Here is a 22,377-nt window from a genome sequence, read left to right on the forward strand (position 1 = left end):
TGTTGGCACCCACAGCTGCAGTTTGGGCTCCAGACACAGGTTTTTAGGTTCTCTATTTGGGTTCAGAGTGATGTTTCCTTGCCCAAACTGTTATCCATAGGCTCGTGCACAGTGCACCCCGCCAATAAGCACACGGAGTCAGAATCCACACGAAGGTGTTCTAATTAAACAATTAATGCTACAGCTGGCCCTGCTGGGCCAGGTGACCTCCTGCTGCCTCTTTCGGTGCCCCAGCCCCTCGCCTTGAGGGGTGAGGAGCCGAACCCGCAGCCCTGGGGAGCCTCCCCACAGCGGGACCCTGCTGGGTGGCGGCTCCTGAGGGGGTCCCGAGGGGGCTCGGGCTGGGCTCTGCCCCGGGGGCTGCGGTCAGCGGAGGCGGTGGGCGCCCTCCTGCTCCCGGTTCCCGTCAGCCGGCGCCGGGTCGCCCCATGCCGGGTTTCCGCCGGTGTCGGCGGGGGCGGATAAAAGGAGGCGCCGCGGGCGAGGCTGAGAGCGCGGCGCTGCCCCCGCCCGGCCGGCCCCATGCAGCCCGCCATGATGATGTTCTCCAGCAAGTACTGGGCGCGCAGGGGCTTCTCGCTCGACTCGGCCCTGCCGGAGGAGCGCCCCGCCGGCCTCGCCGTAAGTGCCGGGGGTGGGAGCGGGGGTGGCGAGGGGGAGCCCGGCTCGGCTCGGTCCCGGCTCGGGAAAGATGGAGGGAGAGAGGGATGGGAGCCGTGCTGCACGGTCACCCCGGTGCTCCCGGGGGTCGGCGCTGCGCGGGCAGGCAGCCGCTTTGGGGTTAAACCAGCGCTGCTTTGGAAGCGGCTTCAAGCCACGGCAAAAGTTTTGCTGGAGCCGCAAACCTCCCCGCTCCGCTGCAAGGCGCCGGGGTCCGGCTCAGGTGTGGGTGAGTGCTGGGGTTTGACAGCCCGGCGGTGCTCCCGCTGGCTCTGTGCTGTACCCGCAGCATCCACCGTGTTAAAGCACCTGTAAGCCTCCTAGCGTGGTGTTTAAACACTTCCATAGTAGCAACTCGTGTGAGTGCATGCCTGCTGCTGGCACCTCCATCCCGAGCAGGTGCGACAGGTGCCTGGGTGATCCCGAGCACGGGACACTCTTCTGTGTGCTTACAGGTAAAGGGATTCGAGCAGGTTTGCTTTATTAATAATGACAGAGTGTTAATGGTGCTAATAATATAATCTGCTATAAATGAGTTAGATATTTAAGGTTATCAATACCTAGCTTCTATAAAACCTTATGCCAAATCCACAGTGCATGGAGGCTCTGGTAATTTGAGTAGAGCCGACAGTACGCCAGTTTGTGCCAGTTGTGAACCAGTCCTTATAGTAAAACGTTAAATGCTCTTTCTCGTACATGCTTTATTTCTGTTGGCAATATCGAATGAACTGTGATAAACTCATTTCACAGTTTTTATATCTGAGTTACTTCACTGCGTTCTGCTGTAGGTCGCTCTTTCATTCTTGAGCACTTGCGCTTGCTCCAGAGAATTTGTCTTCATTAGGGAAGCTGATCTGCTAATCATTATTTAATTATAAAGTGTATTAATAAGCATGGCTGATAAGATTTGAGTTCTGGCAGTAACACAGCCCCCTACTAGATTGATAACAATTAAGCTAATCTAGTTTTTCTATGCCTGAGAGAGGCTTTCAGTCATCGCTACAGGTAAAGCTTGCTTGCAAGTGTTGGTGAACCTGGGACAGTCTTGGAAGGTGCCAAGTGCTGTTGTTTCCTGGAGGAAACGATGGTACTGCATGATCCTCTGTACGGAGCTTCCAGAAAGCAGCATACAGTGGAAAAGCATGGATGCCATCTAAATAGTATCTTTGTCTCTTTGACACTTTGTGTGGAGGTTGTGTTCTTGATAGGTGTGAAAATTCCTCAGCCAAATCCCAAAAACCCATTAAGTTAATCCCAAATATATTGAAGTTAAAGCCAAAGTGACCTTTTCCTAAGCAACCCTACTACCAAGCAGATTCATATAAGCTCAGTTACTGAAAGGTAAATGTTTAAAATCCTACGTATGCCATTTCATATGCAGAATTACTTTTCCAGTTTGTGTGTGATCTAATAAAGGATGAGAAGAGACCAAACTCTTCAGCATGCTCTGAAAAGAGTGTGGGCTCTTTAACTTGTACTGTTTTAAAGAGTAGCTTTTGGTAAGAAGATGTTTCAACTACCCCTCTTCTTAATTCAGTGTGTTCTTCAGAATATCCAGTGAGAGCTGACTTGAGAGCTGTGGTCTCATTCAGCAGAGGGAGATATTCCAGTTTGACATGAACCGTGTGGATGCATTGAGATGGATGTGATGCAAATACCTCATCTGTCAGTGATATCTATTTCTAAGAAAGCTATCTTAAATAATCCAATTTGAAGAGGAATTAGACTAAAGCTTACTGACTTTTTTCCTGGGTCATGGAGCATTCGATGAAAACTTCTGAAATCTCTTAGAAGCATGAGGAGACTTTGCTGAAGCCCATTGTCATGGGTCTACAGACATTATGCAGGTGGGATAACCTGCCTTGACAGTCCCACATGAAAGGCAAAAAAACAAGAGTAGAGATTTATCTTGGCTTTAAGAATCTGTTGAGACCTGTTTAAAAAACTCCACCTATTTTTGGGTCTGTTTTATGTTTATTGCTGCTCTACGATTTACCAAAGAACAATTTAATCCATTAATAATTAGGGAATACCTGTATATGAATCTAAAGAAAAAAGTGATCATAGAAATTCAGTCTTCATATTACAGGTGATGCTGTTATTCAAAAACCAGTTACCTCCTCACTGGGGATGTCATTTTTCAGGAGTCATGACAATGGATATTGGAAAATGCAGACTGTTTTTTGAAAATTGTAGTCAGTGTTATTAAAATTGTCTACAAAGTCTGACTCACTGTACAGTTTGCGTCTTGACAAAATATAATTCCATAAACTTTTTTTGAAGCTATGGGACGAAATATGGCTTAAAGCAAAGTTTTTACCCCTGAAATTAAGAGAAGGTTGTAAGAGTGGCCAAGGATGATGTGATTTCCTCTATTTTTAGGAGTTCCTCAGCTGGCTCACTTGTGGGAGGTGCAGTCTCAGCTTGTGTTTCTGTCCTCGTATGTATAACCAACAGGGGTTTTATTTCCTTGGGAAAAATGACCTTACAAAGCAACATCAACAGATTACATTCACAGTATAACAATTATGTTATGCCCATGACTGACCACTAAACCCCTACCTATGAGGGAGGGAGGCTCAGTGGTGGTGGGCAGGAGGATACCCTGGTGAAGCTCAGGGTATCCTGTGGGGTGCCTCTGGCCACAGCAGCTGCAAAGAAGCTGATTTCGTCTCAACACAGAGGGGAGTTTAGGTGAACAGCTGTCAGCAGTGAAGTGGATCAGCTGGTGGTGTAAATGTTTCTCCCTGAGTTCATTAGAGGAGTGTGAATGTCTCCCGGAGTCCCAGAGCTGTAGGAGGCGAGTGAATGCACAGCTCAGCCCAACGTGGGGTACAGAAACTGAACAATGAACAGGAGGATTTCAGAGATTGGTGGGCTTGTACTGGCTGTGCTGCTCATATCCCTTCCTGGGATTTCTGGTTGTGCAGTGGTGTGGCAGTGAGCATAGCACAGAGACCAGTCATGCAAATCGCATTGGTCCTGTGGCTGAACTGTGGGTTGCCTCTGCTGTGTTTTGCTAAGTGTAGCCTACCTTTGTGTTGTGTCTTCAGTACATTGCACATCACTCTGATAAATCAGAGCTCTGGGGTGACATCAGATATCTTCAGATATTTAAATTTGGTATTAAATGTTACACTTGCCACCTATGGAGTATCTGAAAGCAGCTGGTCAGAGTATTGGACTCTGACAATGGATAGTACAAAAATACAGGCCAGTGTAAATCAGCATAAATTGACTCCTACAAATTACAGTAGCATCACCACAAGTAGCGGTTTTGCAGTAATTCTGACCATCTCTACTCAATTTGTTTATTACTGATAGCATTGCCCTAATAGTATAATTATACCTGTATCCTATACTTTCACATGCTTTGCCTTTCCTCTTTTTAAGAATTGAACTCTTACATAATCATCTCTAACAGATGCTTTTGACTTATGATTCTAGTTTCAAGTGAATGAATTAACCTTTAAGTCTGGATGGGTTCCATTCAGTTGTTTTTCTAACAAATATTTCTCTTCATGTAAACAGACTTAATTTTGGGAAATGCCCTTTTACATCTGAAGTGATATTCTTTATATCTGTAGCTGAACAGATCGAGTTCTGGGAAGAACGAGGAAAAGAAAGGGAACAAGGGAAATGGGAAAGGTGAATCGGCTTCTGAAGGTGGAAAGACAGCTGTGGTGTTTTCCTTGAAGAATGAAGTTGGCGGGTTGGTGAAAGCTCTCCGGCTCTTCCAGGTAAAGTCATTCTGTGGACCAGACTGAGGAAGGTCAGGTGTTTGTTGGTGTAAATTAATGCACCAGGGAGTGCAGTTACTTTTATTGAATTCTTCAGAGTGTAACTTCAAATTTTATGGATCATTCAGCAAAGCATTTTGGACTCACAAAGAGTTTTCTGGAACAAAGTTTAACAGTGATGTTGATGTTCACACCATTCACTTTAGATTTCTAAAGTGTGATTCTCAATACCGTAAATTAGGTTTGAAGTTCTCTGTACAGACTGTGATGAAAGAAAGCACTTTCAGAGAGCAGTTCAGCACCTAAGTTATATGCCTGAAGTCAGATGGTGATGGCAGCCTTGCTGCAGGACAATGTTTGGTCATAAATTTACGTGCACCTTTAAGTGCTTGCAGGGTCAAGGCTTTGTGTCTAACTTGAACATAAATTGTAAAGTGTTGGTTCCTGTATAGATCCCCATGCAATTGGTGGTTTTCAGTCAGGCTGCTGGTACTCGATGTAGTCTGCTTACCTCATTAATAAACTGAGAGGACTTGGAGGTGTGTCTGAGGATAATTAAAGCAGAGCAGTGTGATGCAAGTCTTAGGCTGTAAGTCTTCTCAACCCAGGGTATATCAAAACCACTCTTCTTACTTCTGAAGAGAGTGTCTAAAACTGTTAGCGCTGTGCCAGCTGGAAACATGCAGGGGAGTCCTGTGGCCTGTGTTACTCAGGAATAGATCATCAAAATGATCCCACTTGGCTTTGTAACCAGTCTACAAATAGCAGATTCAAACCCCTCAGCAGATGGAAGCTTTTCCTTCTGTGAATGCGTTAGATGAATGAGTTGGCTAAGGAGATGCACTATATGCATTCCTTATAGAGTGTGCCAGTGAAAGAATTACCTACTATGTAAGTCCAGAGGTAGAAAAGCAGAAATAGCTAGCTGGCTGTACCAGAGGGGACCTTCATCTAAAATTCAAAAAATCTTCCCTGAAGAACATGCTGTCAATATTACCATTCTAACTGATATGTTTATTCTTAATCAATTTTTTCGTCTTTCCACAGGAGAAACATGTCAGTATGGTTCATATTGAATCGCGAAAATCAAAGAGGAGGAACTCAGAGGTGGAAATTTTTGTGGACTGTGACTGCAGTAAAAAAGAATTTAATGAACTAATCCAGCTGCTCAAGTTTCAAACTAATATCGTGTCTCTCAATCCACCAGAAAACATCTGGACTGATGAGGAAGGCAAGGCTCCTTCATTTCACTCGCTTTAGACGCTGACAAACTTTTTGGACATGTATCTCAATCTCATACTCAATACATTCAACTTGCATTCTGTCTTCTGCAGATCTTGACTGTGTCCCTTGGTTCCCCAGGAAGATATCTGAATTAGACAAATGCTCACAGAGAGTTTTGATGTATGGATCTGAGCTCGATGCAGATCACCCTGTAAGTGTAACAAAAATTGTATTGTAGATAACATGTTCAGGTTGTTTGCCAGTCAAATAAAAAGCATGTTGACTGCTGATTTTGAGTACTTTTCTGAATTCTCAGAAGGTGATGATTTAGTTCTCTTCAATGAATCAATTCTACTTTTCTGTAGCTGGACATGCAAAAAGGAAGTCCCCCTGAAAACTTACTCTTGAACAACTTTGTTCCCTTTTGTCCTGCCTTCACTTACTTATTTTTTAATTAGCTGGTTGATAGAAGCTTTCAGACAAACTGGGGAGTTTAAATCAGTGTGACCTTAGGTTCTGCCACAAGTGGCTCTTAGATAAGAACTGATATTAACCTAGGTGTCAGAGAAGAAAGAAGTATGGAGAAAGACATCCTGGCCACTCAGAAGATAATTACAAAATAGAACAGAGCCACATGTTCCTGTCTCTGCATGGATGTGGCAGGTGGGAAGGTGCTTCGCATTGTTTCCTGACTTCAGTGACAGGAGACAAAAGCTTGCATTTCACATAAGCATTATCTGCAGTAGTACCAAATCCTCAATTCAAGAGGCAAAAAAAAAAAAATATATATTTTTGGAATATATCCATAAATTCGTAACCTCAGAGTCTTTAAATGCCAGATGATATCAGGCATTAGTGTTGGAAGTTTTTTCACTTGTTTCAAATCAGTTTCTACCTTTTGCATACCTTGGCTCAGCATTACTGGTGGCAACTACTTCTATTTGTTCCTACTCAAAATGCTTTTTTCAACCATTTATAAAAAAAAAAAAAAAAAAAAGGATGGGTTCAACTGATATTGTAGGAAACTTCAACTTCCAGCTGAAGGGAAGTGATGAACTAAAATACCTGACCACATTAAGACTGTCTTGTTATATATCCAGATTAAAAACTAGCTGTAGGCAATAGTCTCCTTTGCTTTTTGTCATGTATATTTTTCATTGGTAGTGTGCAGGCTGTTTTTTAAATGCGTTCACATAAATTCAGTGTAGGGAACTCCAAAGATCCATCTGTGCCATACCGTGGTGTTACAGTGCCTGTCCGGGCTCTTCCCTGGCCTCTGCCTTGGCTGAGGAGAGGCAGGCAGTCCTGGTGACCCGGTGTTCAGGACTCTGTGCAGCACACAAGTGGCAGTCAGACCACTGCCTCCTGCTCTGGCTGCTCCACAGCTCCTACAGCCACTGTGCTGTGGCAGGGTCTTGGGTGCAGACATGCACGATTAAACTGGCATCATCACCATGTCCCCTGGCAGTCTCACTTCCCTGTCCCTTGTGTCACTTGCCTATCAGCCACGATAAGCATCAGCACCTTGCTTGGTTTCCAGCCACCCCTGCAGAGCATGAACCATTCCTGCTCTGTGGGCCTACAGTTAGGGAGAATGTTCCTTTGTCCTGATTTCTGCCACTTACTTCTTGATGACAAGCTAGGATTTACCTACTGTGTTCTCAGAATAGAAAAATCTGTTGATTGCCTTCAGCCATTAACAGTAATTTGGTTCAAACAGAGGCCTTAATAATGGCAACTCATTCTAGGCTTGAGTTGATGATTGTGACGGGCCATTTGATAGTGTTTTATGTTCTGAGCAGGTGCCTTCATTAAATTCTTGAGTGCTTTGCTGAAAATCTGCATTCCCTTTTACAGACAATGAAAAAAGACATTTGCATTATATGAATATATATTTTACACTTGGGGGAACTCTTATAAACATAATTTACACACCATTTGTTAGCTTATGCAGCACACAAGGTATTAGAGGTGGGGGAAAAAATCCTAAAATCTGTGACTGGCCTTTCAGATGCTAGTTCTGGTGCCTGCTCTGTGCCTTCATGCTGGTATGTACGTGCCAGAGGACCAAAGAGAATTACCTCGTTATGGAACCAGCATAGCACCACTTTAGATACTTACCAACTCCAAACTGGCTAATGGTTTCAGTCTCGATTTCACTGCACGTGATGGACCTTTAAGTCACCTGTGCTGTCATCCATCCCATTTTGTCTGTTGAATGGTCTATAGCTGAGTAACATAATGCTAATGTCAGAAGGTATTAAGCAGACAAGGATATTCCCCAAAATTTCAGCAAATTTTTGTCTATCAAAAAGCTTGTCAGTAGGCAGTGTCATTATAATGTGTCATTCTGGACTCTTCAGTTGCATTTTGCAGGGGGACCACTAGGCTCTGTAGAAAGCAGGCCACACAGATGCAGGTTCAGAGAGGGCAGATATGTACTTGAGTTTATGAAGTAACTAATCTCACTATAAGGTATGTACAGCAAGTCGATAACCAAATGAATGCCAAGGAAGAAAATGGATTGTCCGGTACCTGAATGGTGTTGCACAAGGCCTTTGTTAACCTGTGTGAGAGCGGAGGCTTGGAGGTTTTCTGCAGTCCTCTGACATTCTCCCTCACTCTGCCCTAGCAGCACAGCTTTGGTTATAGGGCAGTAAAATACCTTCCCAGTTTTCTCATACAGACGTTTTAAAACAGAAGACGTTGTCTTTTCATTCCTTTTGTTGATTTGTGTTTGTATATTTGAGCGGTAAGGAAAAAAATGGTGTTTTCTTTTTCAGCTGTGCCTAGGTGGTGGGAGCAGTCTGTTTAGGTCATGCCACTTGAGGAAATGTAAATGCACTTTCTGGGCTACTAACTATGGAGCTTAGATAGCTGTTTACTCTCTTTCATTTTCAAGAGGTTACAAGTCCTGCTTTGAAAGTAGATAACTTTTGTGGTCAAAAACCTGAAGCGTCCAAATCTTTTATAGGTACAGAAGAAATGATGGTTTAGTTTTGAATAGCTTGAAGGGCTGTAACTGACTGGTGTGTATGTTTTATACAGCTCTTTTGTGCTAAATATGCAAAAGGTAAGAGCCTGCTGTAGTCCACAACGTAGAGTGTTTCCTCTGTAACTCAAACTGGGGCAATGTATGTAGTTGCTGTTGGAGGCTGATGGTTCAGTCCCTGGTGTGTCGGTTAAGATGGCAACTGCTGAAGCAGCGTCTTCAAAATGAGTTACTTACGAACCCTGAGCACTTCAGTCTTCTAGTGATGACAGATGTATTAAGAAAAGGTCAGCTATTCTGCTTGATGCCTGCCTGTAGATCTCCATTCAGATTAAGGAAAACCTGCATGAGATGAAATGACAAGGAAAAAGTTTCCCTTTTTTGCTGTCTTGGATGAATGACAACTATGCACAAACCTGTCTTGAAAATACTCCCATGGGACTTTGGTGGGGGAAAAAGCAAGAAAATCCTTGTCTTCTCTTACAGTCCAGTAGATGGTGTTAATCAAAATACAGTGTAATTTGGTACTAAATAAACACTTTAATGATTTATTTTATAATTCTTACAGCTGATTTTCTGTCTTTATTATAAATTACTCTCTTCTTCCTCGCTTAAGGGATTTAAAGACAATGTCTATCGACAGAGAAGAAAGTACTTCGTGGATGTTGCCATGAGCTATAAATAGTAAGTACTGGTATAATTCTTCCCTGTGCTGCTGACTAGTTAGAATTCATGCTCTACTTAATTCTGTAGGATGAAGTTTTGCAGATGACAACGTCATCCTTTAAACTTTTGCTAGTGTAGCCTATAAAACAAAAACCTGATGCTTGGAATCCTCTTGCATTTTCAGTACAGACATAGGCAAGTAAAATATTTGAAATGTGAGCGCTATCTTTTCCGCATTTTATTCATAGCTGGTTAAACTTAAGGAACTCTTTTATTAATGAAAAACTGAGGTACTGCTGAATCCATGGTCACTGGATGCCAAATCATTACTCAGTATTTTGACCAAAGAAAATGGTGCTTGTTGTGAAGAGAACTGCTACACATACCAGGAAAGGCACCCAGAGGAAAATGTACACAGTAGGAGTGCTGTACACTTCCCCTGCTTCATATAAGTGTCGTGTTTGTCACAACAGTTTGATTCCTACCATTGGTATAGGATGAACTCTCAAAACTAGTCAGTAATAATTATTAAATAACTCATATCACTGCCTGCAGAAGTGCTGCCAAGACGTAAGAGTCAGGTCCTGAGGATGTTCAGAGCCCCCAAAACTATGTATTGACTTAAGGGTGAGCTTTTTGAGGTAGGAGCAGGAATATGTTTTTGCACGGGATACTCCATATGTGACAAACATAACACGGGGGGGGGGGGGAAAGAAAAAGAGAAAGGAGATGGAAGGAAAACTTGGGTTTATACAGGCTATCCAATATAGGAAGCAATGCTTGAATCCATGACAAAGAATTACTGCTTTTTGCTTTTGCTGCAAGAATGATTTTTGATTACTAAAGAGAGTTGGAGCCCAATACAGTCCTGACCTTGATGTGGAGAGGGGCTAAAGCAATTTCTTTAGTATTTGGATGTGCTGTGCACTCTGAAAGAGTCTATGAACCCTGGATGCTGTTTATCTGTGTTGTTTTCTGAAAAATCCTTGACATCATATCACAGTACAGTTGTGGTTTAAAGAGTTTTATTTTAAAGAGCCCAGCAGAATTAGATGTCCCCCTTGATTTCTTCCCCTCTCCCCCCATACATCAGTAGTTTCCATAGAGCCAGGAGGATATCAGGGTCTCAACTTGTTGAAGCCTGAAATTTTGATTTTTCACTGAAAAAGGAGTTATGATTCTTTTCATGAACTTAATATGCTGGATGCTGCAAAATGCCTTTTATGAATTTTGCCACCACAGCTGTAAACTTCTCAGAATTCATTCAGTGGGTTGCCCTGTAGTTAATGGACCTGGTGCCTGCACACAAGTACACTCCATGTGGTTCCTCCTTTTGATCTTTTTTCCCTGTCAAGTCAGTATTTTCAATTTGCTGCCATCCCTGGAAGTTAGGAAACTTTCTGTGCTACATACAAATACCTACTGCGTTGCAATTTTCTTGTCACATAAGCATTGTACTAATTCTAATCATACTGTTTTGTTTGCCCTCATTATCAAGGGAGAGAACATACTAATTTCATGTTCTTTTCCATTTTACTTTTTCAGATTTTTAATTTTTCTCCGCTGGGATTTCTATGAATGTTGTTTAAAGGATATAAAGTGCAACAGTTTTTGCTGCCTTCACAGAAGGCACGTCCTGCCATGAAGCAATTCAGAAAAGTATTTTTGAAGTTATTTTGGTTCTACTTTTTATTTTAATATAAGGCTAATCCACAGGCTGCAGAAGGCTAGGGGTGGAGACAGGAAGGTTAACTTGGCTTTGTCACTATATATTCCCAATTATGTTTCTTCTTTGCTTTTGTCCCATTCCTGTTGTTATGCCATAACCAATCTAATAAATGTCCAAGTGTTTGGTTCCCCTTTCGTCAGCCCATGGTGGTGTTTATTTAGCTGGGTGCTCGTGGCACTCATCCGGCACACTGGGCTTCTGCTGGGTAAGTCCTAAGCTAGCCAGTTTTCAAATACTAGTTGAGACAGGGTTTTTGTTTGTTTGCAGCTGATCAATTTTTCCCCCAGTCTAATTCTTGCTGTAGAGTTGGTTATTCCTGCCTAGCATTGACCGTAGTGTGAAGTGTCAAGCAGGTACCTGTGGATGAGGGCAGATGGTGTGCACTTGTAGAGCTGTCTCAGTAAACTTGGACAGTTCTCCATTTATCCATGATGCTAGCAGTGGTAGTGCCCTGCATTTCACAGTTGCTAAGCTGCTGGAAATATCTTCCTCCCTTCTTCCCCTCTAAGCTGCCTAAGTGCTGATGAGGTTCTGCTGGTTCACTGAGCAGTGGTTGGTCTTCTGCTACAAGGATTTTTTTCCCCCTGAAACTAGTGAGAAATGTCTTTTTAGAAAAATCTTTTACGTTCCCAGAAAAACAGCTAAAGGAAATGAGAATTCTTTTCCTTCCTTAGATTTTGAAGGCTCAATGAGCATTTCTGCAGGCAAATTACAAAAAACAAACAACCCAAAAGAGAAGTTATTTGAAGACCTGATGTTGTACTTCAGCGAAGCTGCTCAGAAATACTCCCTCATCCCAATAATATTTTCAAACATGTAAAAAGTTTTCAAACTCTTCCTGCTATTATCAGCAGCTTTAAAGTTTTTTAGCCAGGAATAACACCAGAATAAAAATGTCTGAGAGGCCAGTAATTAGAGCAATTACCTAAGACGTGGTGAAAACCCATGCATACTCCTCAGGTCTGCTAAAGCAGCTGTCTTCACAAGTGCCACATCCACTGGGCTGTGCAGTCAGTCTCTCCTCCCAGATGTCTGCCCTGCAGAGGCAGCCTGGGGAGGGGTAAATCAGCTCTGTGAGGACCCTGTGCTGCTCCAGCCGAGCTATTTCTGCTACCAATGCTGGTGCATTCAAAACTAATTTAGGTGTCTTGACGCTGCATTGCAATCTCGTTACACCCTCTCCTGCAGTCTGATGACTATTTACTTATTTATACAAAAAGAACAGCTTTGGCAGGAAATGTTGGGAGAGCTTCACGGTAACATAGATGACAGTTCTGGTATATGGAGTGCTTCCCTCTGAGACAAATTTAGAGCATTGTCTTGAACCTCTTATATTTAAAAAATAAAAGATTTGGCTACAAAGAATTAGCTGTAAGGAACTGCTCTGTCAAAAACTGTTGAATTGAAAATCCCTGATTGGCATTTTCTTTGTGAATTGCTATTGTACTGTAGCAGGAGATATTCTACTTTGGTGGAACATAAAGAGCCCTCAGTAGGGGATAGGGAGGAAAAAAAAAAACCCTAAGAATCAAAGCTGGAGGAGCAGCTACTTGCTGGTGCTAGGTGTTAAAGCCAAAGACATGTTGATAGAGAACATCAATGGAGATCAGCTGTATGAAATAAATGGACCAAAAAATAAATATTCCTCCCTCCTTCAGTTAGCTTCTATCCTAAAGATAGTGAAAATGTGTTAATCTTGCTAATTAGCCCTTTGAGACAGGACTTGCAATTAGGGATTGAAAAAGTGTTGAGAAAATTAAATCTGGAGGAAAAGTATGAGGTTTATAGAGAGAATTCATAATGTGAGTTGATAGCTCATGACCATGGCAAAATGGAAAGACCCTGTTTTAATAAGAGGAGATAAAAAAATCAGGTCAGGTTAGCCTGTAGAGTTGTCTTCCTCAGCCCCAAGAGAACTGTTTTAGCAGGCTTGACACTCATACGATTTATTGGGTGATGAGTTGCAAGGTGGGGCTTGCTTGTTGAAGCAAGAGGGTGAGAAAACTGAGCTTGGCAGGGCTGTCTGAAAATGGCACAGTCCTCCCTCAAATCTGGCTACTGTGATCTCTGTAAAGCAGCATCACCATCATCTGGAAATAAGACCAGCCCTCCTAGGCATAAATTTTAATAAGGAATTAATGTTCAGTGAACCTTATTTCAGTACTAATGAATTAATTGAAACAGTAACAAAGTTATAAGCCTCGTAGTGAACAATGAACAAGGTTCAGGTCCTTGATCTTCTTTATGCCTCTCTAGTGACAGGCTAAATAGAAACTTGATTTTTTTTTTTTTTCATTGGTGCCCAGATTTCTTCAGCTTTGCTGCTCTGAATGGGCAGAATGTTGATGAGGTTGATGTAGCTGTTGGGTCTAAGGAAAGGAGAATACCTGGTGTGCTTGGTACAATTTGGAATAGCTCTGTTATGCTTTCCATCAGCTGGCAGGCAGCATAAGGTTGGTGGAGCATACTGCTGAGGACAGATGCTAGATGTGGAGGGCTGATTCCTGCTGTATTATGGACACAGAGGTAACGCAGCTTCTGCTGGTGAGAAATGCTCTGCTAAAAGCATTGCAATTCTTGTCAGGTCTGCAAAAGCGTGGCTGAAAAGGAACTAGCAGATTTAACACATTGTATGTTCAGAGAGTCTTTGACAAGTGTGAGTGCCTCACACAAAGTAGCCTTTAACTGACAGGTACTGCTGTGGATCAAAATACCTTGATGTAGTGAAAGGCACAGGGATTAAATAGTAAGTTTTCAATAGAGGACAGCCACAAACAAATGTAGGGCAGATGCTCTTCTCTAGTGCGTATAGGGACTGCATAGCAGCAATTGCATGTGACACGAGGGCTCGTTCTTTGTTACCTGGCATGGTGGAGACGGGATTGTGAGCCGGGTGAGGTCCAGGAAGGACACTCAGCCTGCTGGCAAATGCACCGTGCTGCAGCTCTCCTGCTGCAGTGAGACTTCCCCATGCCTGGTGCACCACTTTGGTGGGCTGGCCACCCAGGTCTGGTGTCTGGGACACTGAATGATACTGCAGCACTGAGCTGGGGGTGCCCACTGCGGCAGGGGAGTGGGAGATAGGGACTGAGGGGGCTGGAAGGGGATTCTGTGAATCCCTGTGCTCATCTGTGCTTGATAACGGCCTGGGAAAAAAGAAGGACACCTGGGGACATAGCAGATTTCATGATTACATACAATGGATTGTGAACATTAAATCCAGAGAAAGATTGTAAAGTTTCCAGGGGGAATTCATAATGTGAGTTGAAGACCACGCTGTGGGAAGTTCCTTAAAGCTAAATACAAGGCAGTGCAAGTTGGAGGGAGCCCTTCACACTCTGTGCTGTCAGTCAGCTTTGAATTAGCTGTAACCACTAAGGCAAATCTTGGATGTCAGAGACAGATTAGCAGGCACCCTGGGAGGCTCCTGCTTTGCAATTTCTATGCATCTGAGTAAGTGGGAAGAGGCAGAGGAATTGTGCAGAAGAAAAATATTGTGATGTATTTAGAAGCTTAGTTTCCCTCTGGCTAGGCTGTTGGCTCCAAGGTGAGCTTCCTTGTCATGCAGTCCTGAATGAGTTTGGGATTCCAAACACACCTGCACATTTAAACATCAATCCAAATAGTAAATATATGTATTTTAATTGGATCCTAGTATTTCTAAACATCTACATAATTGCCTAATCTTCACTTTGTAAAATTTTAGGCAATGATGCTCTGTGAATATAATGCATGTTACAGAATGGATAGAGCATGAAGTCTACTGATGGTCTTACTGAGTATACACATTAGACTGAATTAGGATCTTCAGCTAATGATTGCAAAGGCATCATCAACAGAAAACAGAGCTATTAGTTTGGTATACAAACACATTATGTAAGAAATCCATCTTTCTAATATGATATATACAAAGATTAAGAAATAATCTCATTGCTTAGTAAGAAACGCAATTCTTATGAAATATATGTGATATGTGCAATGTAACGTAGGGAAGAAACTTCAAGAAAGAAGCATCTAGTTGTTATTTTAAAATATTTTTTAAAATAAGCTCTGTGTAGTTTTATTTAATTAATACTTTTTACAGAAATTTTGTTATCCAGAATCTATCTAGAAGCTGTTTGAATTCATTTTTTTTAAATTTTATTTTCCAGTGGTCAACCCATTCCCAGAGTGGAGTACACAGCTGAAGAAATTAAGACATGGGGGGTGGTATTTAGGGAACTGAGTAAACTCTATCCCACCCATGCTTGTCGTGAATATTTAAAAAACTTTCCTCTGCTGACTAAGTACTGTGGATATAGAGAGGATAACGTGCCTCAGCTGGAAGACGTTTCTATTTTCCTTAAAGGTAAGATTCATATTTGATTTATCAATAGATAGTGTTTCATGAAAATACTCTTTTCTCTTAGTATGTAATACAAAGCACATTGAATGAAAAGGCTCCCGGTACTGTCAGCCAACTTTGGTTTAGGCTGGAGTATCGTTCTGTGTTTGATGTTCTCCATGGGAGAGAATTTGCTGAGTGAAGACAGTTGTATGTATTTGCAGGTATGAAGCTGAGATGAATTAAACAACTAATCATGTATCACGTTGATGCTGTCTTGCACAGGGAGAAAAGCCTTTCAGTATGATGAAAACAAAGCTGAGTTAGTTCTGCTGTTCTGATTACCACAGGGTAGGTGTCCTGATGACCACAGCATGCATCCCCCAAACATCCAGGCAGTTTAAAAAATAAAATTGAAAAAAAAAATTGTCAATATAACTGAATTCAAAGAGGTTTGGCATGTTGACATACAGCCTGAGGAATATGAGGCTTTTCTGAAAGCCCAAGACCTCATGAAGCTGGTCACTACGTTTGTACCTTGAATAAACTCAGTGAGACTCCATGGGTGATCTGCCACTTCTTTCATGTTATTTTTAAGGGATCAGAGTGTTACACAGTAGAGTTTGAAAATACTCTGCTTTCTTATATATAATGGAAACGTATCCTATGTGGAAGGAGAAGTGGTAGACAAGAAGAACCTGTTTTTAACTCTAGAGAATAAGCTGCCAAAGAATCCAGTTAAGATTTTCTCTTCTCCCCAGGTGTTCCTCCAGGCACATATTCACATATCCTTAATTCTCTTCCTCAGGAGCTCAGGAATTAAAATATTGCAAAGATATATGTTAAGAAGAAATGTTATGTGCTGTTAAATACTATGGAGGGGGAAGGAAGAAAAAAACCTCACCACCTCTTTCATCCCAAATGTGCATAGCAAACTTTTAACTAAGAGAACTATAACATTTATAATAGAAGGCTTACTTTCCCTTGTCCCTGCTTCATCCTTAACTCTTGTTTGTGAACACCTGCATTGACACATAATGGACTCACTGGTCTTTGAATTTTATTGTGTCCTTCTGGATCTGTCATGTACTGCTCTAAGATTTCTAAGAAATGATGCTAAAGTCTAGATGTTCTTTTCCTGTAACTGGAAATTCAAAAACTTGCACTTCTTTCAGAAATATTTTCAGACTAAATAGAACAACAGTAATATCTGTTGAAGAAAAACTTGAAACAGTTTTTCTCCTGTAAATTCTTGGAAAGAATAAAGAATGAATGTGGAAGAGAAATCTCCTTTGCAAAGTTACAGAGTCTGAAATAATTCCCTACTGGGACTTACCTGATGAAGCAACAGTTTCTTAAAAATTAAAACGAGGACCTCAACTTTGAAAGGCAGTATTTTATCTGTAAAAATAAGGACAGGTTTGGTTTAATCCTATTTTGCTTTGTTAGTTTTTAATACATTTACGGAAGTCATCCTCTGTTTTGGATGCTTCTCTCCTGTTTTGCTACCATATATAAAAATCAGATGCATTGTGATTTGAGAACGTCCTGTATGGTACCTTACCTTCTTGTCTATACAAAGTTATTTAAACAAACTTTGAAGTACCTCATGCTGTTTTCAAAAAACATATGCTAGTAATGCAAAAATAGTTCTTGTACTTAATAGGTGAAAATTATATACAGTGATCTTTAGCCAATATTCTCCATGTCATGCTTCTGGTAATTAACTGCAGGCCATTACCTGTCTTCAGAAATTGATGTAATGATATATAATATGGTCTTTTATTATCTCCTTCACTTCAGAAAGGTCTGGCTTCACAGTGAGACCAGTTGCTGGATACCTCTCTCCCCGAGATTTTTTAGCTGGCTTAGCGTACAGAGTCTTTCACTGTACTCAGTATATACGACATGGCTCAGATCCTCTCTACACACCAGAACCGTAAGTCGCTACATTTGCTTCAGTGATTGGAAAAGAAATGCTCTCAGAATTTTTAAAAGACCCAATTGAAGTTGCCAAGGTTGAAACGAGGAAGCTTGCTGCAAATGTAGAAATATAATTATGCTGTCAGTGACAAAACACTTCACTTAGGGGAATCAGAATTTAATTAGGATTTTTTTCTTGGACTTTTTGCAGCGGTCTTAAATAGCTGTGTTATTTAGCTGCTGGGTCAAAAATATCTACCTAAATTATTCTGCAGTGGAAGATGTAAGTTTTCAACTAAATATTTTGAAAAAAAAAAAACAACCTACAATTTTCTGGTGGACAATTAAGGAAAGAAGATTGAAAGAAAAGCACTGAATCCCTTGAAAACAATTACTTTCAGAATTATAATTTGATCTCCTTGCATCCCCATTGATCTCTTTTGGGCCAGACACCACAGCAAAACTTCATCTCTTGCCTATGATACAACACAAACAAGTCAGGAGGCACAGTTTTCTCACCCAGTAAGGATATTAGATATGAAGCCCTTTACAGAGAATATGATAGAAATAAGAGTGACTTTAATTATGACTTTCATGGGACAGCATTGTGGCTTTTCCAAAACAGTGCTGTGAGTTTGGAGGAAGTATTTTGGCATTTGATCTCTTGGTGAAAAATGGAGGGGGGAAAAAAGATCAAAGGGATTATAGTTCTTGTCTTGTATTATATATGTTGTGCTCTGTGCAGTAATAACAGAACAATTCATGTCAGGTAATATGGAGGTAGTTTCAACAAAGGCAGCTGCTGATCTTGTAAACCACAGGAATGGCATTTATGCAGTGAATCAGTTATCAGACAGCTACAACGAAACTGCATCATTGTTTACTCAGCTTGTACTATTTCAGTGTGTTTTATTTTCGCCAAAATTTACACAAAGGGTTCATGTATATGTATTCAGCTCCAGTTCTGTAAACATTTGGACCCATGCCTAACTTTGATTTCATGAATAGACTGCTGAAACCATGGAATAATATTTTTGGATGTAAAAGGATTAATGGAACTGCGCGTTAAACTGGATTTATAAATGCACTAACATTATTCTGACCGGAGTCAGCAGGTGGTGCTGTTAGACACTCATCAACCTACTCTTTTCCTCAGCGTGAGGACAGGGCAAAGCATTTGCTAAAATGCCGTGAGGCTAGTTTTGTGTCCATTTTTCCATTGAGAAAGAGGTGGTAGTCACCGAAGGAATGCACTTGCAAGTTTTAGGGACGTTACAATTTAGAGAGAAAGGCTCGGATGCATGCTGCTGGATTTCCTCTGGTCTGAGAATACCTGTAGATATTTAAAAAAATAAAAATATATACTTAGGAAATACCAGGCTTTGCACCAATTATTTTCTCTCCTGTGGGAAGCCAGTATCTCAGTTTGTAACACCTGCTGATACATAGCGGGTGAGTGATGACATTATTAACTTAAAACTAGGAGTATATTTTTGCCTATTAATAGAGGATTTAGGTGCATGACTTGAACAGGAACCAAGGAAGGAACATCTTTCAGGAAACAATTAAGTGTGCCTGTATTTTTACTGATGTTCTCTGGTTCACTGATTTGTATATTTGTATCCTCTGTAGTCTCCAGGATGCTGCTTGTGTTCAGAATTATGCAGCATGTCACGGCTGATCCTTAGTAGTAACTGCAACTACCTTCTGTAACCTTTCTGGTCATGGTGTCTGGAATGTCACTGTCTGGTAATACTAGTTCAATTAGAATTAATATTTTTGTTTTCTATTCGGTCTAAGCTTAAAAATTCAGATTTTGGTCTTAACAACTCTAACTATGACTAACAGAGGAATGAAGTTGTCATGCCCTAATTATGCTACCTTTTTCCTGCAGATCTGCTTGTTCAGAAACTACATAAATGAAATAATGTGCACTATGAGGAACTCCACTGTAAAATTTTGAAAATCCCTTTTAAATTGTATGTGATTTTTTCATAAAATAGAACACAGAGTAGGTGTTACCAGAAATGTAGGAGTGAAATCCTGGCTTTGTTGAAATCAATGGCAAAACTAAACTGACTTGAGCAGGGACAGCTCTTCATCTTCCACAGCAGCTGCAATGGCCTGAGATCTGCTAGTTGATATATGGGGCCATAATGAGGTTTGCTGCAGGTCCATGGCTTGGTGAATGTTGCATTTCGGTGATATAAACCCGGTAAAAAAACTACTTTTGACTTCAGTGGGCTTTCCATCAGGTTTAACACCCAGGCTATAGAGCTAGATACAAATTAGAGAGTTCATTTGGTTTGATCTGTATCACTACTATATGCATTTTAAAACATTTCTTTCTGAGTTTCATTATGTTCCTACTACATTCACAGAGCTATATAGATTTCCTCTGCTCAGCTAACTAATTTAGTCCAAGAAAAATCTTTTGCTGTGAAAAGTGCATTACAAAAATCTTATTTTCTCTGAGCAATGTGTGTGAATAAATTAAAGGAACTTAATTATTTTCTGAATAAAACAAAACAAAAGAATCAAGACTTGGTAGTTAAGCAGAGAGTTATATTGTTTAGACTATCTATAAAGGACCAGACAGGCACAGAAATCTAAGGGACTCCAGTGACAATCCCAAATGCTGGTTCAGGGTTCTGCCTGGAAGCCGTGGTACACCTTATTTTATTTTATTTTTGTGGTTGCTGTTCATATGCTTTGTGTTTCAAGATGACTTCTTTCTAACTACCCATTCAAAATACTTTGCACAGTTTTAAAGGAAAAATCTGCAAGGTAAAGGCATAAGAGAAATATTTTCTGCCTTCTCACCTTCTTTTCCTTTCCAGGAGAGCCAAGCTAGTACGGCTGGCCTTTGTTCTCATTTTGTGTGCAAGGATGGAAGTGACACAAAGAGCCTGTGCCCCAGCGCAGATCAAGGAATAACATGTCTTATTTGTTTCTGGGAGCTGTGACTTCAGCGCAGTAAAACGGGGATGTAGACATTCACTCAGTAGCCAGTAGTAGAGATGCAGCTGTGGAAGCCTGCCTGGAGCCAAGGGCACTTACCTGAAGCCAGGAGCTTGAAAGCCAGTCCCACTCTTATCTTCTTTGCTTTCCTTATTAGATCTACTGATACATGTATGAAGTCACATTAAATATGTATGGACCGGTGAAGTATTTAGTAATCAGTGTTGATTTCTTCAGTGAAGATGGGAAGTGGAGGTAGGGCACTGGACTTGCAGAGAATGGGCTTTGTGGTCCTTTTCTGTATTGAAGAGGATGGTTAGAGGAATCGGGTTCCTCCAGCGAATTGCTTGATGCTGGGAATTCTCTAGGTGCATCCATGAGGTGCATCAAACTCTGTTTCCCTGCAGTCCTTTGGGTTAGTGAGCTAAATCTTGCAGGAGATGACAAGAAGTTGTTGTGACTGGAACTGAATTAATAAAGAAGGGTCATTAACCTTTGATGATTGTCCACTCAAGTGATGCAAACCATCTCCTGAACAGAGAGATGATACCATGCAGAGCAAGCCAATTTTTCATATCCGAGCTCCAATGAGGAAAGCTGGGTTATCTAAGCTACAGCTCCAGTGGTAGGAAATGTTGATCTTGTAAGTCTCAGAGCATCGCCAGTCGAAGGTGTGAGGAGATGATTAAAACAACAACAACAAAAAAGCCTTCTTGCCAGCTGATTTTGAATAAATACAAATAAGGAGAAGTTGTGAATTTCCCAGGCTCTTGAAGGTGCAGTGATGTAGGAACAAGGGAAGGAAGACCTTAAAGGAAGGGCAAGCTTTCCCAGGCAGTGGATGGGGTGGGGGAAGCAGTTTTCCTTATGCAAGTCTGATGCTGTTCCTGGCCAGCTGTACATTATCAAACCTGTTTCAGAGCTGTTGAGTAAGTATATTGGCACACAATTAATTTGAACACTCAGTCTATATTGCTGCAGTTGAGTCTCTAGGTAACAGGTGGAATGTGTTTGTTTCATCGTGTGTCATGAACATCCTCTTATCTTTCTTTGGGAAATACGTATGTCTGGGAAAGAAGATAAGTGAGATTTGGTAATTCTTCTAGGTGGCTGAGCGAATTAGCTGAATGTGAGCTAAGCTCCAACTTGTCATGCACAACTTCTGAGCTCTGCCTGTCTCACCAAAAAGTGTGAAGGTAACATAAGCAAATGTTGTCAAGCATCTGTCAGTGAGGCCAGCTGGGCTGAGAAGAGAGACTTTCAAGTAACCTTGTGATACTGGAACTGTATTTGATCAGCTTTTGGTGAAGCAAAGTAGGAATGCCAAAATGCTAATGTTCATTTGCATGCATTCAGAAACCATTACCTACCTAGGCACAGTTGGCACAGGCTTCATGGTAAAGAGCAGTGAGTAAAAATAGGAGGCTTTAAATTATATAGAGGGTTGTTTTTCTGTTTATGATTTATCTGAAGTGTCAGGTTCTGTGTCTTTTAGAACAAAAATAGTTTATAAAAGACAAATTGGATGATTTTGGATAGAAGGCAGAAAGCTTGATGTTTTCTCCCTGCCTTTAAAACATTTGTTTACAGCTTAAAAAAAAAAAAAAAAGAGAGAAGTGTCTTTGAAGAGACAAAAGCAAAGGAAATGTCAGATCCGATTTTTAAAGTGAACTTTATTACCAACTCCATTATTTTCTGTGAACAAATGCACCAAAACTTTCAGAATTGTTTGAGAGCTTTTGTAGATGATGCATGTGCACTTTTGTTTGTTTGGTGAGTTTTTTTTAGACTTATATTTGCACTTTGTTGTGACTAATAATGCACTTACAGATGTGGACAGTAGATTTTCTGAAACAAGACAAATTCTCTGCTTTTTCTGGAATCTGCTTGGTGAGAATTGGACTTTGTAAGAAAAATAACTTCTTAATTTCAGCAGGAAGTCATGGCAAAATGAAAAATTAAACACAAATACTTCTGTAAATAGTGCCCTAAATTTCCAGTGGCAAGTAGCAAAATGTCTGGTTATGGAGCTGTGCCCAGGTGTGGAAGAGGTAATGAAGAAGAAGAAGAGTGTAGGATTTTGAGCTTGATTCATGTGGAGAGAATTGCCAAAAACTGTACGTGCGAGACAAGTGGCTTTCCTCTGGGCAATTCGCTC

General features: G+C 41.1%; 1 protein-coding gene across 1 annotated transcript in view; it reads left to right on the forward strand.

Annotated features, from left to right (window-relative positions):
• Positions 1-522: 522 nt before the first annotated feature.
• Positions 523-22,377, forward strand: part of TPH2 (tryptophan hydroxylase 2) — a 51,558-nt gene continuing 29,703 nt past the window's right edge. Inside the window, exons 1-7 of the mRNA XM_032198083.1 lie at positions 523-621; positions 4,248-4,400; positions 5,448-5,631; positions 5,735-5,835; positions 9,233-9,300; positions 15,163-15,359; positions 17,139-17,274. Of these exons, the coding sequence (XP_032053974.1) occupies positions 523-621; positions 4,248-4,400; positions 5,448-5,631; positions 5,735-5,835; positions 9,233-9,300; positions 15,163-15,359; positions 17,139-17,274 (938 nt within the window). The remainder of the gene's footprint in view (positions 622-4,247; positions 4,401-5,447; positions 5,632-5,734; positions 5,836-9,232; positions 9,301-15,162; positions 15,360-17,138; positions 17,275-22,377) is intronic.

The sequence above is a fragment of the Aythya fuligula genome, chromosome 1, assembly GCF_009819795.1.
Source record: "Aythya fuligula isolate bAytFul2 chromosome 1, bAytFul2.pri, whole genome shotgun sequence".
Classification (NCBI taxonomy): Eukaryota; Metazoa; Chordata; class Aves; order Anseriformes; family Anatidae; genus Aythya; species Aythya fuligula.